The 22,057-nt window shown below is 48.0% G+C and overlaps 2 protein-coding genes across 3 annotated transcripts in view; one reads left to right on the top strand and one right to left on the bottom strand.

Moving 5' to 3' along the window:
* LOC135896560 (uncharacterized) overlaps window positions 1-22,057 on the bottom strand; it is a 208,958-nt gene that overhangs the window by 16,572 nt on the left and 170,329 nt on the right. The window lies entirely within an intron of this gene.
* LOC139051337 (uncharacterized) overlaps window positions 1-22,057 on the top strand; it is a 40,546-nt gene that overhangs the window by 16,635 nt on the left and 1,854 nt on the right. The window contains exons 4-6 of the mRNA XM_070528358.1: window positions 6,307-6,454; window positions 15,826-16,002; window positions 16,920-17,042. Coding sequence (XP_070384459.1) covers window positions 6,307-6,454; window positions 15,826-16,002; window positions 16,920-17,042 — 448 coding nt within the window. The remainder of the gene's footprint in view (window positions 1-6,306; window positions 6,455-15,825; window positions 16,003-16,919; window positions 17,043-22,057) is intronic.

The raw sequence follows: 22,057 nt of genomic DNA, 5'->3' as shown, positions 1-22,057 counted from the left end.
GGTTTGATGTGTGGAGCGGCCGTGTCAACGCCGCAAAATGCCGAGGGTCTACTGTGCGCATGTGAAAACGGCAGGCAGCGGCAGTCTTTTTCTCGCGTACTTGTTCACGCTGTAGTTTTGTGCACAGGTGCCGTTTGACCGTAATTTGTCGTTTGTACGACGTTCTGAGCCAGATGTTTGGCCAATTCTGCCAGAAAGAATCGAAATCCGCATCGTCTGAAGCGACGACTGACGAAAAAAAATTCGCCGACATAAGACTGGTGGCGCCATCTCGTGTGAACCAAGGGAAGGAGTGCTCGGCTGCGATGAAACTGATGAAACAACGGGACCCTGAAACCGCTGCGCATGTACTCGTTCACTCCGTGAATAACAAGACGTTCTCTGCTTACAGAGGCGCATTTCAGTCACTGCACATGCCTGGCTTCAATCCTCACCCATTGCTTCATCGCATCTATTCTCAAAACAGCTACTTGCGCGCATCAAGCACCTGCCGCGCGAGAGTCGGCAGCCGACTGTATGCTCACGCCGCCGGCCACACCTGCTCCGATGGCGTAGGTACAGGGAGGTCTACACGCGTCAATATCTTCGATTTCTACGGTTTTTTTTTTGTACAATGTGTACTCACGGCACCTGTATTGTGCATTGGTGGCTTTCATGTTTTACGCGCTAGTAGCTACCCATCCAAGCGGGCGGAGCAAGCCGCTTTGCGCAGAACGCAGAGTAAATTCCTCACGTCGCCTAACATTGCATAGCCTGAAGCATAAGCGTCCTCGCTCTATTGAAGCCAAACATGGCAAAGCGTTTGCGTGAATGAATCACGCTGGGCGCACCGCAACAGATGCAACACTGTCAATGAGGCGCGCGCCTCTGGTCTCGCTAACTCATTCGTGACAGCGGCGAGCTTGCGATCCGAGTCGCAGGAACCGCGTTTATATCTGGTTTCCACCTATGATGCCGCCGCTGATCTCTCTCGAGGCGAACGCGTGTACATGGAATGCACAGTGTAAACACCACTTTGCAGGTCCAGATCGTGGTCCAGACTCTCTCGGCACCGCGGCGGGTCGTCGTCAATTTCGCTTGATGACGCGGACAGATAGTAGGCATACGCCTTTATTGCTCGTGGTCATTCAGTAGGCCGCTCATCCAAGTCGCAGTCATAGGTTCCGCTCATGCTATCGCTCTCAGTAGAACTTTGCATTTTGCACTGCGCAGCGCGAGGAAAACAAAACTGCGCAGCCGGCCAGCTCGCTCCGCGGCTGCCGTTCCGTTCCGTTCCGTTCCAAAAACTTTTATTTCCATCAGAGAAGGAGACCCCCTACTCCCTGTCCCTGGCGCGCAGGCCTAGGGACAGGGGTGGGAGTCTCCGCGACTAGATGCAGGCAAAGAGTTGTTGACTCTTCGCGGCCTCTGCCGCCAGATGGATGGCTCTCCTCTGCATGGCGGGGTCCGCGCTTTGCAGAAGGGTGTCCCAGGCTTCTCTACTATTTATTCCTTCCTTGACACCTGGGGAGTCTACGCATTGCCAGATTATATGGTCGAGGGTCCCCCTCTCCCAGCATCTCTTACATTTATCGTCTATATCGTCGTCTTTCAGTACGTGTGACGCCCATACTGGATTTATGTAGTTTCCTGCTTGCAGTCTGCGCCAGGCTCTCGCCTCTCTATTTCCGAGCTCCTTGTCCGGAGGGGGGACAGTTCTACGCTGAAGCTTATAGTTTTCAATTATTTCTGTGTAGGTCTGTAGTCTCTCGTCTAGTTCCTTGCAAGCGGGCGGCTCTGTTCCTGCCCGGAAGTAGAGATCTCGGGCTAGGAAGTGTGCCGCCTCGTTGCCTGGGACCGACGTGTGAGCTGGTGCCCATACGAGGCTGATTTTTCTGTTAATTTTCTTTCCTGTTAGTATTCGTATCGCTTCTGGTGCGATTCTGCCTTTTCCGTAATTGTGGATGGCTGTTTTGCTGTCGCTTATTATGTAGCTCGCCTTGGTCCCGACACAGGCAAGCGCGATTGCTACTTCTTCCGCTGCTTCCGGATTGCGGCTGCGTATTGTTGCTGCTGAGACTGCTTCACCTTGGCCATCAACCACTGAGGCTACTGCCGCACCCAGTTTGCCGCTGGCCGCATCCGTGTACGCCACTATCTCCCTATCTATTTCACTGAAGCGTCTGACCAGTGCTTCGGCTCTCTTTTCTCTCCTTTCTTTGTTGAAGGTGGGGTGCATGTTTTTGGGAAGTGGGTCTATCCTTAGCTGTTCTCTGATTTCTCTTGGGATGTCACGTTTCCCGAGGGTAGTTGTGACGTCAGATCCGCCGGCTTGTTGTCGGGCGCGCTTTGCGAGTGACGCGGTGGCCGCTCATAGAGAGTCAAAAATACAGCCATCCGCTCAAAAGTAACCCGAATAATGACTATATACTATAGCAATCGTATCTTAGGAATGCAATTGTGGGGCTTTCTCTATATTCTTCGATTTTTATTCTGTATCCCTTTAAATCTTGCATCTGAGAGAAGCTTTGCATCCACAAAGCTTCTCGCAGCCATAAAATGACTGTGAAAGGCAAAACTTCTGACTCAGAAAAAATAAATGGAACTTTATGAGCCATGTGTCGCGAAACCGTCACAACCTTGGCCTAAATAACAGCGTAGCCAATAATTTGTAAACCACCGCCTTTCCCCAATTTCATGCCTCAAACATGGTTCGTAGTTTCTCTTTGCGCTGTGCTAGCTGATTTAAGCAAGGATCCTGCTTTTTAATCAGCGAAATTAGCGCCATAGGTTGTTCCGTTCGCAGTTGCGCGCGTCATGGTACATAACAAAAACAGTGGCACACATGACAAAATTTATACCTAAAATGTCTCTCCTACCTCGTGAGCCACTTCACATTGGATTTCCGCTGCAAATTTCAATATTATGTGCTAGGTGTTTTAGTAATAAGAGTGGAAAAACAGACGGCTGAATGTTTGCTCTTAGCGTCCCTATGCCGTCACGTAGTATCGCACTGAGTACGAGCTGCGGCTAGATGCAAACGCGCGACAAAGCGGCCGGGCGTTCTCGCTCATACTGAGCAAGATATTACCTAGTTGTCTTGGTTCGCTGTACTTTCAGAATATTTTACGTTAGACATCCTTTTCATGTGGCTGGATGGATGCTTTGGGGATGCAGTGAATAAAAAATACTTGATGCTGTCATGTTGGACTTTCCCGTTGAGATATCGCAAATATAGTCTGCATTTTGTAAATCTCACAAAGCGTACTAAAGAAAAAAAATGGTAATGAGTTCCGAAACCAAGACGTTTGTGTTTTTGAAGCTAAAAAAAATCTGAAGTTTCACCTGCCAAAACCACGATTTGGTTATGGGGTGCGCCGTAATGGGTCACTCCGGAATAATTTCGACCACCTGGGCTTCTTTAACGGGTGTTTTCGTTTTTCGCCCCATATCGAAACGCGGCCGCAATGGCGGGGATTCGATCCGGCGACCTCGTGCTTAGCAGCTCAACGTGGATTTGAAGGTGGAAGGAATCTCGTGCAATTAAATTTTCGACGAGCCGAATTAGCGCCTATTGGTTAAGCTGCATGCTATAGGTAATTTGTAGGCAAACTTCAATCTGTATGGGTGAATTGTGCTTTCTGCGTAAAATCACAATGGAAATGCCTGCGCAAATCTTATCTCCCTGCCCTGCCATATAACTACAAACACCACGGAGTCAAACTTAAATAACATGAAAAGAACAATATGGAAGGTTCGTGCATAAGCTCAAATGCATTAGCATACGATGTGACCTTTGTAAAATATTCACGAGGGAGTTTTAGACAAGTGTTTGTCACCTGACGTACGTTAAACGCGAGCACATTTGCGGGACATTAGGGTGCACGCCCATTCAAGACATTTAGTTTGACGTACGGGAAACGCAAACGCACGGAAGACATTCTAAAACAGCGCGCCGTATGGTGCCTACTGCCAAACGTATCCAAGCCAAGACGTTCCATTAGCAACCACTCGGTTGCTGCTATGTGCACGCGTCTCGTTTGTACTACGGGCGCTGTAATCGCAAGACGGTCTCAGAAATTGGATACGTTACACACTCATAACTAACGTTTCAGGTTAGTTTAAAGAAAGCGAAAGCTCATTTCAATAGTTATTGAGGGAGTCAGAGCGCAGCCATCACGAGAGAATTCCCTCTGAAGCGGGAGCCATGGGTGACACCATGTTCGACAACGCTATTTCATAGCGTCCGTCGAAATTCAGCTTTGGTAGAGCATTTCGAATGCGATTGTCACACGTCCGTTATCAGCTGTGTTTCGGTTTCCCGAGGAATCCCTGGGCCACAGCATGTTCATACTTAAAAGCAATGGGCAGCATTTTAAGCCTCTTGTATAGCGTAGCTTTAACGCCTCTTCCCTAATTAGCCGCGTTACAAATCATTATTATACCGATTCGTCGGTGCCTCCATGCGTTGTACAAGGTTTGTCTGGTCACTACAGTGAACTAATTGGGGCGGCTTGTTCATGTAAGCGATGGATCATAGCTAACGTTTAGGCAGACGTGATCGCAAGTAGTTTTCTCACGTTATGTCCATTAAATTATGCTTGCGAGCTTTCCGGAGATTTAAGGGCATCTTAAAAACGGTCTAATTTTGCCCTCTTTATCTGCCAGGACTCTAATTCCTACCGATATCAAATTTATTCAAAATGGCGCGAAAGCTATATCACACATGTGAGCAAAGGTACTTGCACGTTGATCAAGTACAGCCTTTCGGAACAATTTCTTGGGCAAGTAAGCGTTGGCGTTGCATATGGCCCTTTTACGCTCATTTACCGGCGTCGAGGATGCAGAAGTGCGTGCCACAAAATGTATATTAAGCGAGAATAATGGTTAGTGTGTGGGTTACGTGCAGGCAAAGTTTAAAAGTGTTTTCGTTAATTGGGAGCTGCGCATTAAGTTGCATCATGATGCACTTCGACGCATGCCTGACTGAAATTCATGAGTGCCGAAAAAATTCGCGAGAAGTTTTATAAGAACTATAGTCGCATACAGATAACTTATTAAAATTCCGCAATATAGTGATTACTCTACAGAAGTTCTCACAATAGCTCTAAGGAAACTGCTTCGCTCGAGATTGTGCTGTGATTGTGCAGGTCGCACAAATCGCCTGCCATATGCTAGAGCATTCGAAAAAAAAAAGACTAAATTAGTATTCATCTCTCTAGTTGTTTGAGAATGTCAGTTTTGTATAATGCAATTTAGAACAAGGGAACGACTATACAGAGGGTTGCAGTGAAGCCAATCGCATACTTGCAGTATAATGTGACCTCTACATGTGCTTGACCAATCTCACAGCCCTGTTAGCTGCTCTGACATGATGACACTGACCCATGCAATAACGGACGAGGCTGTATACATTGCATAGGATACGCCTTAAATTCTGTAGGAAGGTTTACGCCAAGTATTTACCCTGAGAATAAAAGAGATATCAGGAAATGCTACATCCGAAATTCACCCGACATATAAGCAATGCAACGCAAAGCATTTTATTGAAATTACCGCTCTGAGGCTTTATCCTAGCCTTTAAGCGTACTGGGTGCGCTTCCATCAAGGCCCGCAAGGCATCCCCCAGAAGAATTTTCTTCCGTGATTCGGTCAGGGATGCTTTCAGGGCCGGCACGCTAATCTGATGCCTCGCTTTCAAGAATAGCAAACACACAGGAGCCAACTGAATTACGTTAAGTGCAGTCCTCCGGCCACTCTTCAGCTGGAATGAAGTCGGTCGCGAGAGCGCCACATCGGCGACATGGTGCAGATTCGTTCGTGGATTGTTTTCCTGGGGCGCCGTCCTACTGCGAACTCCAAGACTAATCCCAGAGGTGGGAAAGGGATCGGGGTAGTGAAAGAAGCTCCAGAACATCTTTAAGGTATACGCGCGAGTGTCCATGTTTGCGCATTTTGTCACAAAACCAGGAGGAAGGTAGGACAAGAGTGGTTACCCAAGCTTCAACCGTGACCTACATCACACGGGATTTTCGGATATATATATATATATATATATATATATATATATATATATATATATATATATATATATATATATATATATATATATATATATATATATGTGTGTGTGTGTGTGTGTGTGTGTGTGTGTGTGGGTGGGTGGGTGGGTGTGTGTGTGGGTGTGTGTGTGGGTTTGTGTGTGGGTTTGTGTGTGGGTTTGTGTGTGCGTGTGTGTCCGAGCTGTGTCCGAGCTGTTTTGCTAGCGAACAAAGCTAGTATGCCTCTGTTTGCTGAACGAGGGGCATCGTGCATCACTCACTGCAGCCACCACGTTGCGGACACGGTCATCGTCTACTCCTCTGTGGGCTGGATCGAGCGAGAGAGCGAGTGCTACAGCCACCCTCCATCTGTATTTCAAAGAAGCGACCTGAAAGGGGCGGCTACCTATCATGCCGACCGGGCACCCGATATCGTGAGTAAACCTGCGTGGTTCAATACTCTTGCATTAACACTTCGGCACATGGCGCTTGGAGGCTTACGAACCTGGAGGCTTACGAAAAGGGTTCTGCTCAAATTGAGGACGACGCAACGAGCTATGGAAAGAAGAATGATAGGTGTAACGTTAAGGGATAAGAAAAGAGCAGATTGGGTGAGGGAACAAACGCGAGTTAATGACATCTTAGTTGAAATCAAGAAGAAGAACGGGCATGGGCAGGACATGTAATGAGGAGGGAAGATAACCGATGGTCATTAAGGGTTACGGACTTGATCCCAAGGGAAGGGAAGCGTAGCAGGGGGCAGCAGAAAGTTAGGTGGGCGGATGAGATTAAGAAGTTTGCAGGCACGGCATGGCCACAATTAGTACATGACCGGGATTGTTGGAGAAGTATGGGAGAGACCTTTGCCCAGCAGTGGGCGTAACCAGGCTGATGATGATGATGATGATGACATGGCGCTCCACTACAGATATCTCTTGAGACGCGCACTTCACTAAAATAACAATAAAATAACAAACAAAGGTTTCGAACTGCTACATTTGCATGAACATAACGCGAGAGGCTCGTGTCAAAAAACATGATACCTAAGCATTTCTTACTAGTTTTGAATGCGAAACGATTAAGGTCCAATTCAACGCCGCTGAGCTGCCCTTGGAGTAATGAACTTCTCGCAGGCAAGCGACCGCATTGAAACGCATGGCACGTTTTAATTTGGCCTTACCGAGGCGCAGTTAGAATACAGGCGTGAACTAGCGCTGCCAAGGAACGCACTGATAACACAAGCTTGCAAGTAATTGGGCGTCGCGGTGATGTCCTCTCCCCTCACACAACACCTGGTGTGCTACTGCGGCAGCAAGTGTCCCCTTTCCCAGGCTCCGCTCCATCGAGGCGCGTTCGTGCCATGGCGTCTCAGCTAATGGAAACTCCATCGAGTCGTGCTCGTCACGTGGCGTGGCAGCCAACGGGATTTCAGCTGGAGTTTCACTGCTACAGACGCCGGCTTAATGAGGCTCTTGATGCGAACCAACCGTTTCCAACAGCTCAAGTTCACGCCCCTTATCAGATGGATGACGTTTCACCGCACGGTCCTTGTACTTGCCGTGTCCCGATACCAATTCCGATGCCGGCGCGAAAGAGCGCTGATGGGTTAGTGAACCCGCTCAAATCGCATCGCTTGCTGATCCGACTCGTCTGAGTTTCCATGCTCGTAGCAAATGGGTCGGGTTCGGTGAACCTACACCGTGCAGTTGGGCTGGCTCAGCCTGATTCGACGCTATGGCGACGCAACCCGATCGAGTTTACATGAGATTGAGCGGCCGAATAAAGCCTGACCAGCAGACTCGATCCGCTTCTGACGGGCTCATACTGTTACTCGAAACACAAGTCAGTAAGACGAGCAACGCCATGTGTACACTGCATTGCTGCGATGGCGAAACAGATATGAAAGTATGAGGAGGCCGCAGGACAGAACGAAACTCGGGAACTATTCAAAAGAGAAAAAAATATAACTCCATGATGGCTGCTATGTTATTGTTCAGGGCAAGACACGCCTAGTGTACATGAAGATGGTGTTAGACTAAAGCCTCAGTACCGTAAGACCACGTGACCTTTGCACAGTGATAAGGAATCGGTCTTCATATAGGAGGTTGTGGCCAAGTACTGCACCAGGGTGGCCAATCCTGCTCTGGTGAGGGAGTGCGTTACCGGTTCTGGTCACCGGGATCAGGCCACACTCCAGGCCTGTTTGTGCAATTTTATCAACACGCGGATTTTTTTTTTCGCCGCCATTGAAATATGAACCTGGCAACGTTTAACGCTAGAACGTTATCTAGTGAGGCGAGTCTAGCAGTGCTATTGGAGGAATTAGAGGGCAGTAAATGGGATATAGTAGGGCTCAGTGAAGTTAGGAGGCCAAAAGAAGCATATACAGTGCTAAATAGCGGGCACGTCCTGTGCTAGCGGGGCTTAGCGGAGAGAAGAGAACTGGGAGTCGGATTCCTGGTTAATAAGAATATAGCTGATAACATACAGGGATTCTATAGCATTAACGAGAGGGTGGCAGGTCTTGTTGTGAAACTTAATAAGAGGTACAAAATGAAGATTGTACAGGTCTACGCCCCTACATCCAGTCATGATGACCAGGAAGTCGAAAGCTTCTATGAAGACGTGGAATCAGCGATGGGTAGAGTGAAAACTAAATACACTATACTAATGGGCGACTTTAATGCCAAGGTAGGCAAGAAGCAGGCTGGAGACAAGGCAGTGGGCGAATATGGCTTAGGCACTAGGAATAGCAGGGGAGAGTTATTAGTAGAGTTTGCGGAGCAGAATAATGTGAGGATAATGAGTACCTTCTTCCGCAAGCGGGATAGCCGAAAGTGGACGTGGAGGAGCCCGAACGGCGAGACTAGAAATGAAATAGACTTCATACTCTGCGCCAACCCTGGCATCATACAAGATGTGGACGTACTCGGCAAGGTGCGCTGCAGTGACCACAGGATGGTAAGAACTCGAATTAGCCTAGACCTGAGGAGGGAACGGAAGAAACTGGTACATAAGGAGCCGATTAATGAGTTAGCGGTAAGAGGGAAAATAGAGGAATTCCAGATCAAGCTACAGAACAGGTATTCAGCTTTAACTCAGGAAGAGGACCTTAGTGTTGAAGCAATGAACGACAATCTTGTGGGCATCATTAAGGAGTGTGCAATGGAAGTCGGTGGTAACTCCGTTAGGCAGGATACCAGCAAACTATCGCAGGAGACGAAAGATCTGATCAAGAAACGCCAATGTATGAAAGCATCTAACCCTACAGCTAGAATAGAACTGGCAGAACTTTCGAAGTTAATCAACAAGCGTAAGACAGCTGACATAAGGAAGTATAATATGGATAGAATTGAACATGCTCTCAGGAACGGAGGAAGCCTAAAAACAGTGAAGAAGAAACTAGGAATTGGCAAGAATCAGATGTATGCGTTAAGAGACAAAGCCGGCAATATCATTACTAATATGGATGAGATAGTTCAAGTGGCTGAGGAGTTCTATAGAGATTTATACAGTACCAGTGGCACCCAGGACGATAATGGAATAGAAAATAGTCTAGAGGAATTCGAAATCCCGAAGGTAACGCCGGAAGAAGTAAAGAAAGCCTTAGGAGATATGCAAAGGGGGAAGGCAGCTGGGGAGGATCAGGTAACAGCAGATTTGTTGAAGGATGGTGGACAGATTGTTCTAGAGAAACTGGCCACCCTGTATACGCAATGCCTCATGACCTCGAGCGTACCGGAATCATGGAAGAACGCTAACATAATCCTAATCCATAAGAAAGGGGACGCCAAAGACTTGAAAAATTATAGACCGATCAGTTTACTGTCCGTTGGCTACAAAGTATTTACTAAGGTAATTGCAAATAGAATCAGGAACACCTTAGACTTCTCTCAACCAAAGGACCAGGCAGGATTCCGTAAAGGCTACTCAACAATAGACCATATTCACACTATCAATCAAGTGATAGAGAAATGTGCAGAATATAACCAACCCTTATATATTGCTTTCATTGATTACGAGAAAGCGTTTGATTCAGTCGAAACCTCAGCAGTCATGGAGGCATTATGGAATCAGGGTGTAGATGAGCCATATGTAAAAATACTGGAAGATATCTATACCGGCTCCACAGCCACCGTAGTCCTCCATAAAGCAAGCAACAAAATCCCAATAAAGAAAGGCGTCAGGCAGGGAGATACGATATCCCCAATGCTATTCACAGCGTGTTTACAGGAGGTATTCAGAGACCTGGATTGGGAAGAATTGGGGATAAAAGTTAATGGAGAATACCTTAGTAACTTGCGATTCGCTGATGATATTGCCTTGCTTAGTAACTCAGGGGACCAATTGCAATGCATGCTCACTGACCTGGAGAGGCAAAGCAGAAGAGTGGGTCTAAAAATTAATCTGCAGAAAACTAAAGTAATGCTTAACAGTCTCGGGAGAGAACAGCAATTTACAATAGGCAGCGAGGCACCGGAAGTCGTAAGGGAATACATCTACTTAGGGCAGGTAGTGACGGCGGATCCGGATCATGAGACGGAAATAATCAAAAGAATAAGAATGGGCTGGGGTGCGTTTGGCAGGCATTCCCAAATCATGAACAGCAGGTTGCCATTATCCCTCAAGAGAAAAGTATATAATAGCTGTGTCTTACCAGTACTCACTTACGGGGCACAAACCTGGAGGCTTACGAATAGGGTTCTACTCAAACTGAGGGTGACGCAACGAGCTATGGAAAGAAGAATGATAGGTGTAACGTTAAGGGATAAGAAAAGAGCAGATTGGGTGAGGGAACAAACGCGAGTTAATGACATCTTAGTTGAAATCAAGAAAAAGAAATGGGCATGGGCAGGACATGTAATGAGGAGGGAAGATAACCGATGGTCATTAAGGGTTACGGACTGGATCCCAAGGGAAGGGAAGCGTAGCAGGGGGCGGCAGAAAGTTAGGTGGGCGGATGAGATTAAGAAGTTTGCAGGCACGGCATGGCCACAATTAGTACATGACCGGGGTTGTTGGAGAAGCATGGGAGAGGCCTTTGCCCTGCAGTGGGCGCAACCAGGCTGATGATGATGATGATGATGATGATGATGATGATGATGATGAAGGAATCGGTCGGCACAGTGTACACAAAGTATGTCACAACCGACGACATTATTAGAAAGCGTGCCATCGAAAGTCCGGTTGAAGTGTTCTGCGAGACCTTTGGTCTGCGGGTGATGTGCCGCAGTGGAACGGTGGACAGTGAGGCGTTCGTTGAGAAGTGCGGTAAAAACTTCGGGAAGCAAAACAGCTCCACCGTCAGGTTCGCACTGGCGAATCCGGCTTCTAGGCGGACGGGATTCTCCTGCCGCCAGATTTCGCGTCGTTCGCACTGCTTGCATACCGAGTCGCCCGAACGCGATATAGGCGACATCTGCCGCGTAAAGCGCTCACTTTCAATCGAGTGCCAGACATGGCCGGTTGGCGTTTTTAGAATTGCTAGTAGGTACGGCGGGGCGTGGCACTTTTGACAGAACTCGACGTTTCTGCGCAGGCGCGAGTAAGAGCGGGCGCGAGAGCGAAAATCTGGGGGCCTTTGCTCCTTGAATGTATGACTCGGCCTACGCACTACAAAGGAGGTTTCTTAGCGGCGTTGTATTCATTTGTCCCCTAGACATGCCGGCATTGCGGAGTGCGGTCAATTTGGTTTATACGCTCCGCCGCTGGCTGCCCGCGCAGTGAGTCAGTAGACGCGGACGTGAGCGCTGCGTCTGAAGAGACAATGTTCTGACTGGCGTTGTATAAGTCTCGGGTCGCTTTTTTCGTCGCGGCGATAGATCGGAATTTTACAAGCACTGCTCCAGCAGGGCACAAGTAACCGGCAAACGCACGCCTCAGGGGAGCACCTGAGGTTATATTAAAACAGGTGGCGCAGTGTTTTCGCGGCGCCCAAGCGGTAGCGGGGGGGGGGGGGCGGGGGGTGGAGGTCAAAGCTGGAAGCAGGGTGGCTTATGGGTTGGGGCCGCAGAGGCCGAAGCGTGCCAGGGGGTGTTCGCATAAAAAATTGGCTGTCCACAATACCGGACCGCCGATCTTATTCTCCCCTGGCCCGCGCAGGCCTCTGCGAGACCCAACCCACGGACCAGTACGGCTTCTGGCTTTGGTGTCCCCGTTGCCGCTTTGGTGTCCTGGAGGCGCCGCCAATAATGTGAAATAATGACACGTTGTTTTCATTAGTAAAAACATGATCGAATAAGTACAATTGCCTCCAGCCGCCAACTTGCGGTGGTAAGTTCAGCACTATCGCAGCCCACTACTTCTGCCGGCGCGCCTAGGGACAAGGGCATACCGCGAGCGCCAAGATACTCCTCCGTAGTACCTAGGCAGAGTCGTATTTTCAAGGAGGAAAACGCCCCACATTTCCTCTCTCACACCCGCTCTTACTCGCGCATGCGCGCAAACGTCCGTCGTCTCCGCATGCCGCGTCCCGCTGTACCTACAAGCAGTTGAAAATACTCGGCCGGTTGAAGAGACGTTAAATTGAGGGATCGCCAGCCGTTTGTTTCACCGCAGGCGCAAGTAGGAGCAGGCGCGAGAGAGGAAATTTGGGGGCTTTTGCTCCATGTATAGATGACTCTGCCTAGGCACTACGGAGGAGGTTTCTTGACGAGCACATCATATTTGGATATCTCCACTCATTGTGCGCATGCGCGAGGAGCAATGGTTGCGAGAGAGAATTGTGGGGACTTTCGGTCCGTGAGATTTCTATTCATCTAGGTACTACAGGAAAGAAAGTTGCTAGCTCCGTTTGTCTTTAGCCACGCTGGCTGCGCAGAATCGACAGCATGCGTGGCCGGCACGGTGAAAAAGCCGTGTCCGAGGCGAGTTTGTTGCTATTTTGTTGCGACGGAAGCAAATCAAATTTTTATAGTCGCAGGGGGATATGTATGGATGTGAGGTATCTTCTCGGATGACTTTTGTGGAAAACTATTACATCGTGCCGATTCAATTCATTAGTATCGTTGAGCAAGGCCAGCATACTGCACACTAAATTTAGGAGATTCGCGGCAACCGAATGAGTTTATGAATTCGATTGCCGCGCCGATGCTAGTTTGTTGCTTTTTTTCTTTCTTTATTTTTGCGGAGGTAGCGTATTAAATTCTGACAGTTGCAGGGGGATGCGTTTGGACGTGAGGAGTTTTCTTGGATAACTTCAATGGCAAAGCATAACGTCGCGCCGGTGCTTTGTTCATTAGTGCCATTGAGCATACCACACACTTCTGGGGAATCGGGGGAAAGGAAACAGTTGATGAATTTAACTGCCGTGCCGATGCATTAGTTAACGTAACTTAGCGTACAACACGCTTGGAAATTCATGGGAACTCAACATTTTGTACTCTGCCTCGCCATGCAATTTTCCCCGTATATCGTTGTGAGAGCTGTACAACCACACTGGCAAAACACTACGCCCTGCGGATGATTACGGAACAAATGTGTGCTAAAGAAAAATTGTCATGCAATTTTATAGCAGTTGACCCTCGTGAAAGCTGGTGGTTGGACGTAACGAAATTTATATTAAACTGTGTTTTTAATTTATTGCAACAACGAGTCGTTATTTCGCATTACTGGCGGTGCCACGTGGACACAAAAGCGGCAACGGGGACAGCAAAGCTAGAACTGCACGTGCCACGGATGTATAATATCGGCTGCCTACTGTCGCGAACCACCCATTTTTTATGCGAACACCCCCTGGCACACTTCGGCCTCCGCGGCCGCAACCCACGGGCCACCCTGCTTCCAGCTTTGATTACCCCCCCCCCCCCCCCCGCCATCCCTTGGGTGCCTTGGAGATCTGCGCCATCTTGCTCTCCTGAGGCCTCCGTTTGCGCGTTACATGTGCCTTCCTGGAGCAGTGCTCGTAAAAAATCCACTCTATTGTCAGGACGAAAATGGCAACCCGCGACTCATACATCAACAGTCAAAACCTTGCCCCTTCAGACACAGCGATCACAAAATGGGGCGTCCACTTCCTCACATCTCAGGCAGCCAGCCTCGGAGTGTAAACAAACTCGACCGTACTCAGCAATACCGGCATGAATGGAGACAAACGAATACAACGCGCGCTAAGAAACCTGCTCCGTAGTGCCTAGGCAAAGCCTTATATTCAAGGAGCAAAAGCCCCCAGATTTCCTCTCTCGCGCCCGCTCTTACTCGCGCCTGCGGACAAACAGCTGGCGATCCCTCAAATGAACTCCTCGTGGCCGGCTGTGCATCACGATTGTTCCCGCGGCTCGAATCTGCGCAGCTATCTCAGCTCGTGTGGGGTTCGCGTGTTTTCACATTGCGTCTCATCATCAGATGTCCCAACGACGATAATAAATCCTGAGCAAGAAGAGGCACTACTGCTAGAGCCTGCTGGCGAGCACCTTCCTGAAGATGCATGACGCGCAGAAGAAGCGTTCACCGAAGAGATGTTGCCAGCGGCGTGTTCACGACCGACCTTCTTCCCAACCGACCTTATTCCATTAGCACGTTGTCCTTGTACTTTACACGGCACTCGTCGAAAAGAACGAGGTGTTTATGCATCAGTTAGATTAGCAATTCCAATGTCACAGCTCACCTTAGGGACTGCGACAGAACTAGCTCATCGCGCCTGATTGGTACGCGGTGAGGGAATCCGGCGCCAACTAAATATCAGTCCGGGACCGATCGGCGCGGGAAGGGATATACTGGCGGATATCGCAGCCGCCGAAATTGCTTCCACGCAGCTCCAGACGGCAAATGTCGCAGTGGGAACACGGCTTCGCTCAGTTTTCAAGGCGCAGGGCTGCCAAAAAACGAATATAAATGAAGAAGCAACACAGATCACAGGCTGCGACGGCTGACAAGGCGGTGGATTTCGCATAGCGTGACGAGTGGTTGACGGCCGCAGTAAAGGAGCTCTTGCCGGAAGCAGCCCCGCCACCAAATTAAATCCCCTTGGTGTTCGCTGCAGCCAGAAAATTTCGTAGGCTTGGCTGAAAGAGGCGTCCATATTTGAGTCAGGCATTGTACATGTTTCAGAGAAAAAAGGTAACCGTTTAAAATTAAAAAAAAGACCGTTTTAAGAATTTTGCTACGACGGCGGCTGTCCTCACGTTAACTTCCTTGGGTGTTCACGCAAGCGTATCTCTGGGTGCGCTAGCCAGCGGAATTCGTAGCCATCGTGAAGTCACATGGCCATCGTGAAGTCACATGGCCATCGTGACGTCACATGGTAATCGTGGCGCATGCAGAACATCGCTTGGCGATGTTTGCTGATCCTGCACTTCACGTATCGTGTCGCATCATCGGCCAAAATGTCAGACGTGTAACGTCAACAGACAGTTAAATCTAGGAAAGCGTGGAGTAAATTAGGCACTGATCGAAGGCCTTGATTTAAAACACGCGTAATATTGAACCCGAGTGAATGGGAAAACGGCGCTGCGGTAGCTCAGTTACGCCCGCGAAATCCGGAGATTGTGGTTCCGGCTCCCACCGCCGACGAGTTACCTTATCGCCCACTTTCATTTCCCTTTCCCTATGTCCTACATTGCAGCTTCAACCACGGTTATTTTCCCCGATGCTTTCCTTGGCTTCACTGTCACTTGGCATTATATGGCCATAGTTGACAAAATCGAGCCTCTTGATTTCCGATCTGTCTCATATATATACATATATATATTGGCCCATACTGACCTGGCAATAGATATGTTGCCAGGTTGGTATGTGCCATTTAAAGAACCGCCTCCTGTATTACTTGGTTACTGATTTTTATTTTATTTCTGAATTCTGCGCGCAGAAAAGCATGACAACGCTCATGACAAGAGACAAAAAATTCCCCTCCAACACCAAAGTGGGGCTGTCCTTCGAGCTGGGCACCCTGGTCTACACCGTAAAGTCCGCAGATAAAGGTGTCCAGTCAGATTTGGTCAACATTCCGTGCAAGAGCCTCTACGTCACCAACTTCGACGTCGCGGTGAGTTTTTGCTATTATTTTTTGCGACCCCAAGCTCATTTTGCGAACGCGTTAGTTGGCAATCCGAAAGCTATTTGCAATTGCCTCAGGCGGGGCTTTGGTAGCACCTGCGCAACAGGTAGGCAATACATGTGGGCGACACTAGTCGTGTAATTTTGCGATCTAAATTAGTTTTCACGTCGAGAGAGGAGGAAAGAAAGATGTCGAGGACCACCACAGTGTCACCGAATTAGCGTGCTTAGAGACGCTATATTCTTAGACCGAGTAGTAATACTGCACGGTAAAACTGTGCACAAGCTCAAATGTGAATAAGGGCGCATATTGGTTTAAAAATCGCACCTTCGCATCAAAAAAGGGTGTTCTTGCTCCGCTGCTTGAGCCCGTGATACCAAATGAAGCGACGTGAATAAATAAAGAAGCGAGGTATAGAACAGTTTTACACAGCCATTCATCTTTAAGGGCGTAAATAATCTTAGACTATGTGTCCGTGACGTCGTGTCATACGCGGTGCTTTGTTGCATGATATTTGAAAGCTTTAGCATGTGCACGTAAACGACTTATAGTTCACCGTAATTTGGAACTTACAGTTACGAATACAGTTGTGTTCATTTGCTGGAGAGTTGAAGTGCGATGCGCATGACGCCGGAAAGATTAGTAGGTCCACCTAGCACTACGTAAACATATAAATAAATTCATAAATGGGGCATGCAGCAGCTAAAAGGTTTACCGTTCAGAGGAAAGAACTGATCCCCCTATCGGTTCTACGTATGAGGGTATGAAGGATCTACGTACGCAGCAACAAATCGTAACAGCCAACAAGTGCCCGCGTGCCGTGCGGTCTCAGAAGATCGTGTTTTTTTTTTCTTGCGCTACCTCTTGTTACAAAGATATGCTATCCCGCTCTTCTTATTTTCTAGCCTTGCCTAGGAAACATCCAGGCCAACCGAGTCATAAGATTTCAAGGCGTGGAAGTGGCCCAATCACCAACCATTATATCGCAGGTCATCCTTTTCGAGAGCAACAACACTCTCTTCTACAAGGTGAGTTCACTGCACGCCTAAAGCGCGAACCCTGAATATATTTCTGCACGCGTGCGCCCCGTGTTGCGCGCCTCAATTCAAACGCCGCGCGATGTTATTGCACTGCGGAACACGTGTTGTCGAGCGCGAAAGGTGCTAGCAGATCACGTGACGTGCGTGCGACGGCCAAATGCCGGCGGACACGTGCTAGTTGTGAGGGACAGCGAAGTGTGAGCCGCACACACGTAGCGCATCTCAGAAGATGGGGCACTTGCTGGACAAGTCCTGCTGTGCATTGGCCAGGCACGATACTTCACCGTACTGTTATCCCCTCACCCAAAGCAGCAGTCTATGAAATTGGCTGGGAACAATTCGTCGTGCCTCTTGTTTGCTTGATGCGCCATGTTCATTTCCCAATGTCAAGGAAGTCAGCAATATGGGTCGAGAGGCAGTCGGGCAAAAATACTTTCTCCGTTATTTGATGTGGTTGCAATGTTTACCAAGTAAATCGCCACTAGAGCTTCATGGGGAACTACAAGACGATTGACAGCTTTATTAGGGAGCTATACCAAGGCTGGGAAGATAACTTCACATCCTAAAAAAATGTGTTGCATTGTTTCCCTAGATTTAGCGCAGCAAGCATGTGGCTAGGCTGAACGGCAATAAGATTGCACGCAGCATAGTTTACTAAGAATCTCTGCATCCGGACAGGCCGCCAATGAAAACTGAACCTGTCAACTTTTAACACCTGAACTCTGTCGAGTAAGCATAGCTTAGCAGGACTGTTTGAGGAAATATCAGACATTGCTTTGGATATCATCGGCTTTAGTGATATTAGAAGAACAGGTGAAGCTTATACATTGCTGAATAATGGCCACGTCCACTGCTATAGAGGTCACCCAGATAAGAAGCAATACAAGGTAGGATTCCTAATCCATAAGGACATAGCGGGCAACATTGACGAATTCCACAGCATTTGGGAGAGTGTAGCAGTAGTCGCAGTCAGACTTAATAAGAGGTATAGATTAAAGGTGGTACAAGCTTACCTGTGCTCCAACATCCACTCTCGATGATGATGAAAAAGATCAGTTTTATGGAGATGATGAATTAGGGATGAGAGAAGTGCAAACTCTGTATGCTGCAGTAATGGGCCACTTCAATGCAACAGTGGTGAAAAAACAGGCTGGTGAACAAGCAAGTGGCAACAACGGCGTCGATTCTAGGAACCCTAGAACAGGGATGCTGGTAGAGTTCGCAGAAAAGTATAAGCTGCGAACGATGAACACCTGCTTCATTAAGCGAAGCAACACAAAGCGTACTTGGAAAAGCCTTAAGGATGAAACAAAACATGAAATTGATTTCGTACTTTCTGCCCGTCTCAGCATAGCGCATGATGTAGAAGTGATAGGTAGGGTAAATTTCAGTGATCATAAGTTAGCGAGGGCTAGGATTCACCTCAATTTGAACAGAGAAAGAGCAAAATTAGTGAAGAAACAGGGCAACTTAGAGGCAGTAAGGGTAAAAGCAGACAAATTTAGACTGGCACTTGCAAACGAATATGCAGCCTTAGAAAAGAGAGATGATGATGACATAGAGGTAATGAATGAAACCGTAACGAGGCTGGCTTCAGAGGCAATAATGGAAGTGGGAGGCTAGGCACCAAGGCAACCAGTAAGCAAGCTCTGCCAAGCAACAAAGGACGTAATAAGGAAACGACAAAGCACGAAAGTGTCCAACTAAAGAGATAAGACAGAATTCGTGGAACTGTCAAAATTAATCAACAAGGCGAAAATAAGTGATATCCTAAACTATAAAATACTGAAGAACCCGTAACCAATGGACACAGCCTGAAATTAGTCAGAAGGAAACTTCGCACAGGACAAACCAAGAGGTGTGAACTGAAAGATAAGCAGGGTAATATCATGAGTAATGTCGAAGGTATAGTAAAAGCAGCGGAAGAATTCAATACAGACCTGTGCAGCACCCAGAGGAGCCATGTTACCTCCATTCGAAGCAGTAATGAACAGGTTGCAGACCCTCCTCCTATAACTAACGATGAAGTCAGAGGGGCCTTGCAAAACATGAAACGAGGAAAAGCGGCAGGAGATGATGTCATAACAGTCGATTTATTCAAAGATGGGGGAAATATAATGATTGAAAAACTGGTGACTCTGTACACGAAGTGTCTATCGAAATCAAGGGTTCTAGAAAACTGGAAGAATGCAAGCATAATACTGATCCAGACAAAGGGAGACGTTATATAAATGAAACATTAGAGGCCAGTTAGCTTACTCCGACGATTATACAAAATATTCATCAAGATAACTTGCAATAGAATAACGGCAACACTGGACTTAGTCAAGCAATGGAAAACGCCGGCTTCAGGAAGGGATACTCTGCAATCGATCATATCCATGTCATCAGGTCATCGAGAAATCCGCAGACTACAATCAGCTTCACTATATGGCTTTCATACATTACGAAAAGGCACTTGATTAAGTTCAGATAGCAGCAGTCATAGAGGCATTAAGCAACTAATGGTACAGGCCGATTGCATACATTTCTTGAAAAATATTAACAGAGTTTGCACAGCTACCTCAATTCAACACAACAAAAGTAGCAAGATGCCTATAAAGAGAGGGTTAAGGCAAAGACACACTGTCTCCAGTTCTATTCACTGCGTGTTTGGAAGAAGTATTCAAGCAAACAAACTGAGAAGGCTTAGGTGCAAGGGTCGACGGCGAATATCCTGAAGCCTTCGGTTTCAAAATGACATTGATCTGTTCAGTAACACGAGAGACGAGTTACAACAAATGATTGAGGACCTTAACAGAGAGAGCGTAAAAGTAGGGTTGAAGATTATTATGCAGAAGACAAATATAATCATGACGAGCCGGGCAAAGGAACAAGAGTTGAAGATCGCCCGTCAGCCTCAAGAATCTCTGAAGGAGTACGTTTATCTAGGTCTATTAATCACATGAAACCCGTACCATGAGAAGGAAATTCACAGAAGAATATAATGAGTTGCATCGCACACGGCAGACATTGTCAGCTCCTGACTGGAAGCTAGCCATTAACTGAAAAGGAAGGTGTACAATCAGTGCCCTTCAGTTGTGCTGACATACAAGACAGAAACTTGGAGACTGACAAAGAAGCTCGAGCACAAGTTAAAGCCCGCGCAAACTTCGATAGAACGAAGAATGCTAGGTATAACGGCAAGAGAGAGAAAGAAAGCGGTTCGAAACAGAGAGCAAACGGGTATAATCAATATTCTAATTGTGATAAAGAGAAAAAAATGGAGACGTGCAGGTCATGTAATGCGCAGATTAGGGTTACAGAATGGGCGCCAACGGAAGGGAAGCGCCGTCGAGGACGGCAGAATACTAGGCGAGGTGATCAAATTAGGTAATTCCCGGGCGCTAGTTGGAATCGGTTCGCACAGGACCGGGGTGATTGGAGATCGCAGGGAGAGGCCTTGGTCGTGCAGTGGACGTAAAATATGATAATGATAATGATGGCGATGTCAAAGTACTTTGGTATGCAATATACCTGGTAGCGAAGTTTCATATAAGTCCCACCGTTCAGAACATGGCGGTTCATTCGCAGATGGAATGGTTGATGGATGGATGCTATGAGCACCCCTTTCAAACAGGGTGGTGGGTTGCGCCACCAAGCTCTTGTTCTTATTTGGCCTAATCTACTACCAATCTTTTTGAAGCACACACAGACACGAAGGATTCCCAGCATTAAACTTTCTGAACCACTACATGAAATTGTGTGTTTTTACACCTCCTTTATTTTACGTCTCTCTGCTTTTTGGCCACCGAACATCCAAGCGCTTCTTACAAATCTCTTTTGCGGAAATGTTTATCCCTGCTATCTCGGAACCCGAAGGCTTCAAGGAGGCCACAGGAGCCTAAACCGACAGCTGGGTAGATAATTTCACACTCGAATAAAATGTGCTTCATTGCTTCCCGAGCTTAACCGCAGCAAGCACATGGCTATGCTGAAGGGAACTACTGAAATAGTATTTATTAGCATCTTGGGTGACTCTTCAGTTTCGCCTTCGCGAATGGAACCTGATCAGGCCGGCTGAGTCTGTCTCGTGCTCGTTGCTGCTCCTCGGATTGGCGTATCAGTCGCTTGGCTTGGGCTTCCTTTGCTCGATACTCCGGATTCCCGGCCCGCTTATTCCGCATTGCCTCCGCCTCTGTCGCCCTATATTCCGAATCCTATAGGAAACTATTATGGCGCATCACGTCAGCGTACCCAGCCTTCATCTCAGCCTTCCCCGCTTAAGTCTGACGTGGCCGACCTCCCCGCCGAGCAGGAGTACGCGTTCCATCAGAACCCACCAAAGAAGACGAGTCAAAAGAGCAGCACGCACTGGTAGACGCCACCGCACCCATCGCACACGTGTTTTCTCTCGGCGGCCGAGCGGGCCCAGCCTGCACTAGATCGGTATATCCATTCCCCACAGACGAACTGTAATTTCAGGATGGCAACGCCGCTTGGCAGACTCCTGGGCCGACGAATGGAAAGTTTCCATCGGTCCACTGCTCCGGACCGACGAGTCCTATAGTGTCAAATTATCGCGTCGCCACGCGGAGACTAACTCGGCGGCCCCTTGGCTGGTTTATACTGCTCCCTGTTCCTGCTTTACACAGGTGGCCATGCATTTGCGTAAACATCACCGGTCGCGTTCCCTAGAACGAATCCACGCGACTCGCATTCACGACCCTATCGATCAATCAGGATTTTCACGTCATAACGCCACCAACGCCGGCATTCATGCGACACGAGCTCCTTAAGGCTGTCCGCTTGAAGAATCGAAGATTCGATTGATCTTCCCTTCGGGTGACAAACTTAAATGATATCGGAAGCACTATTGTGGTGCACGTGCCAGCGATGTAATGCAGCTTCCATTGTAGCCTTCAGGTCCCGACGCGGCAGTTTTATATTAATTAGGCGTCTAGTGACGCGCCTGCGAGGCACATACATGACCGAGTACAGGAACGGCTGGATCCAAGGACTGA

Source organism: Dermacentor albipictus, unplaced genomic scaffold, assembly GCF_038994185.2.
Source record: "Dermacentor albipictus isolate Rhodes 1998 colony unplaced genomic scaffold, USDA_Dalb.pri_finalv2 scaffold_11, whole genome shotgun sequence".
In the NCBI taxonomy this organism is placed as follows: Eukaryota; Metazoa; Arthropoda; class Arachnida; order Ixodida; family Ixodidae; genus Dermacentor; species Dermacentor albipictus.
Note: the sequence above shows the minus strand (reverse complement) of the source record. Positions and strands in the feature narration are given on the sequence as shown.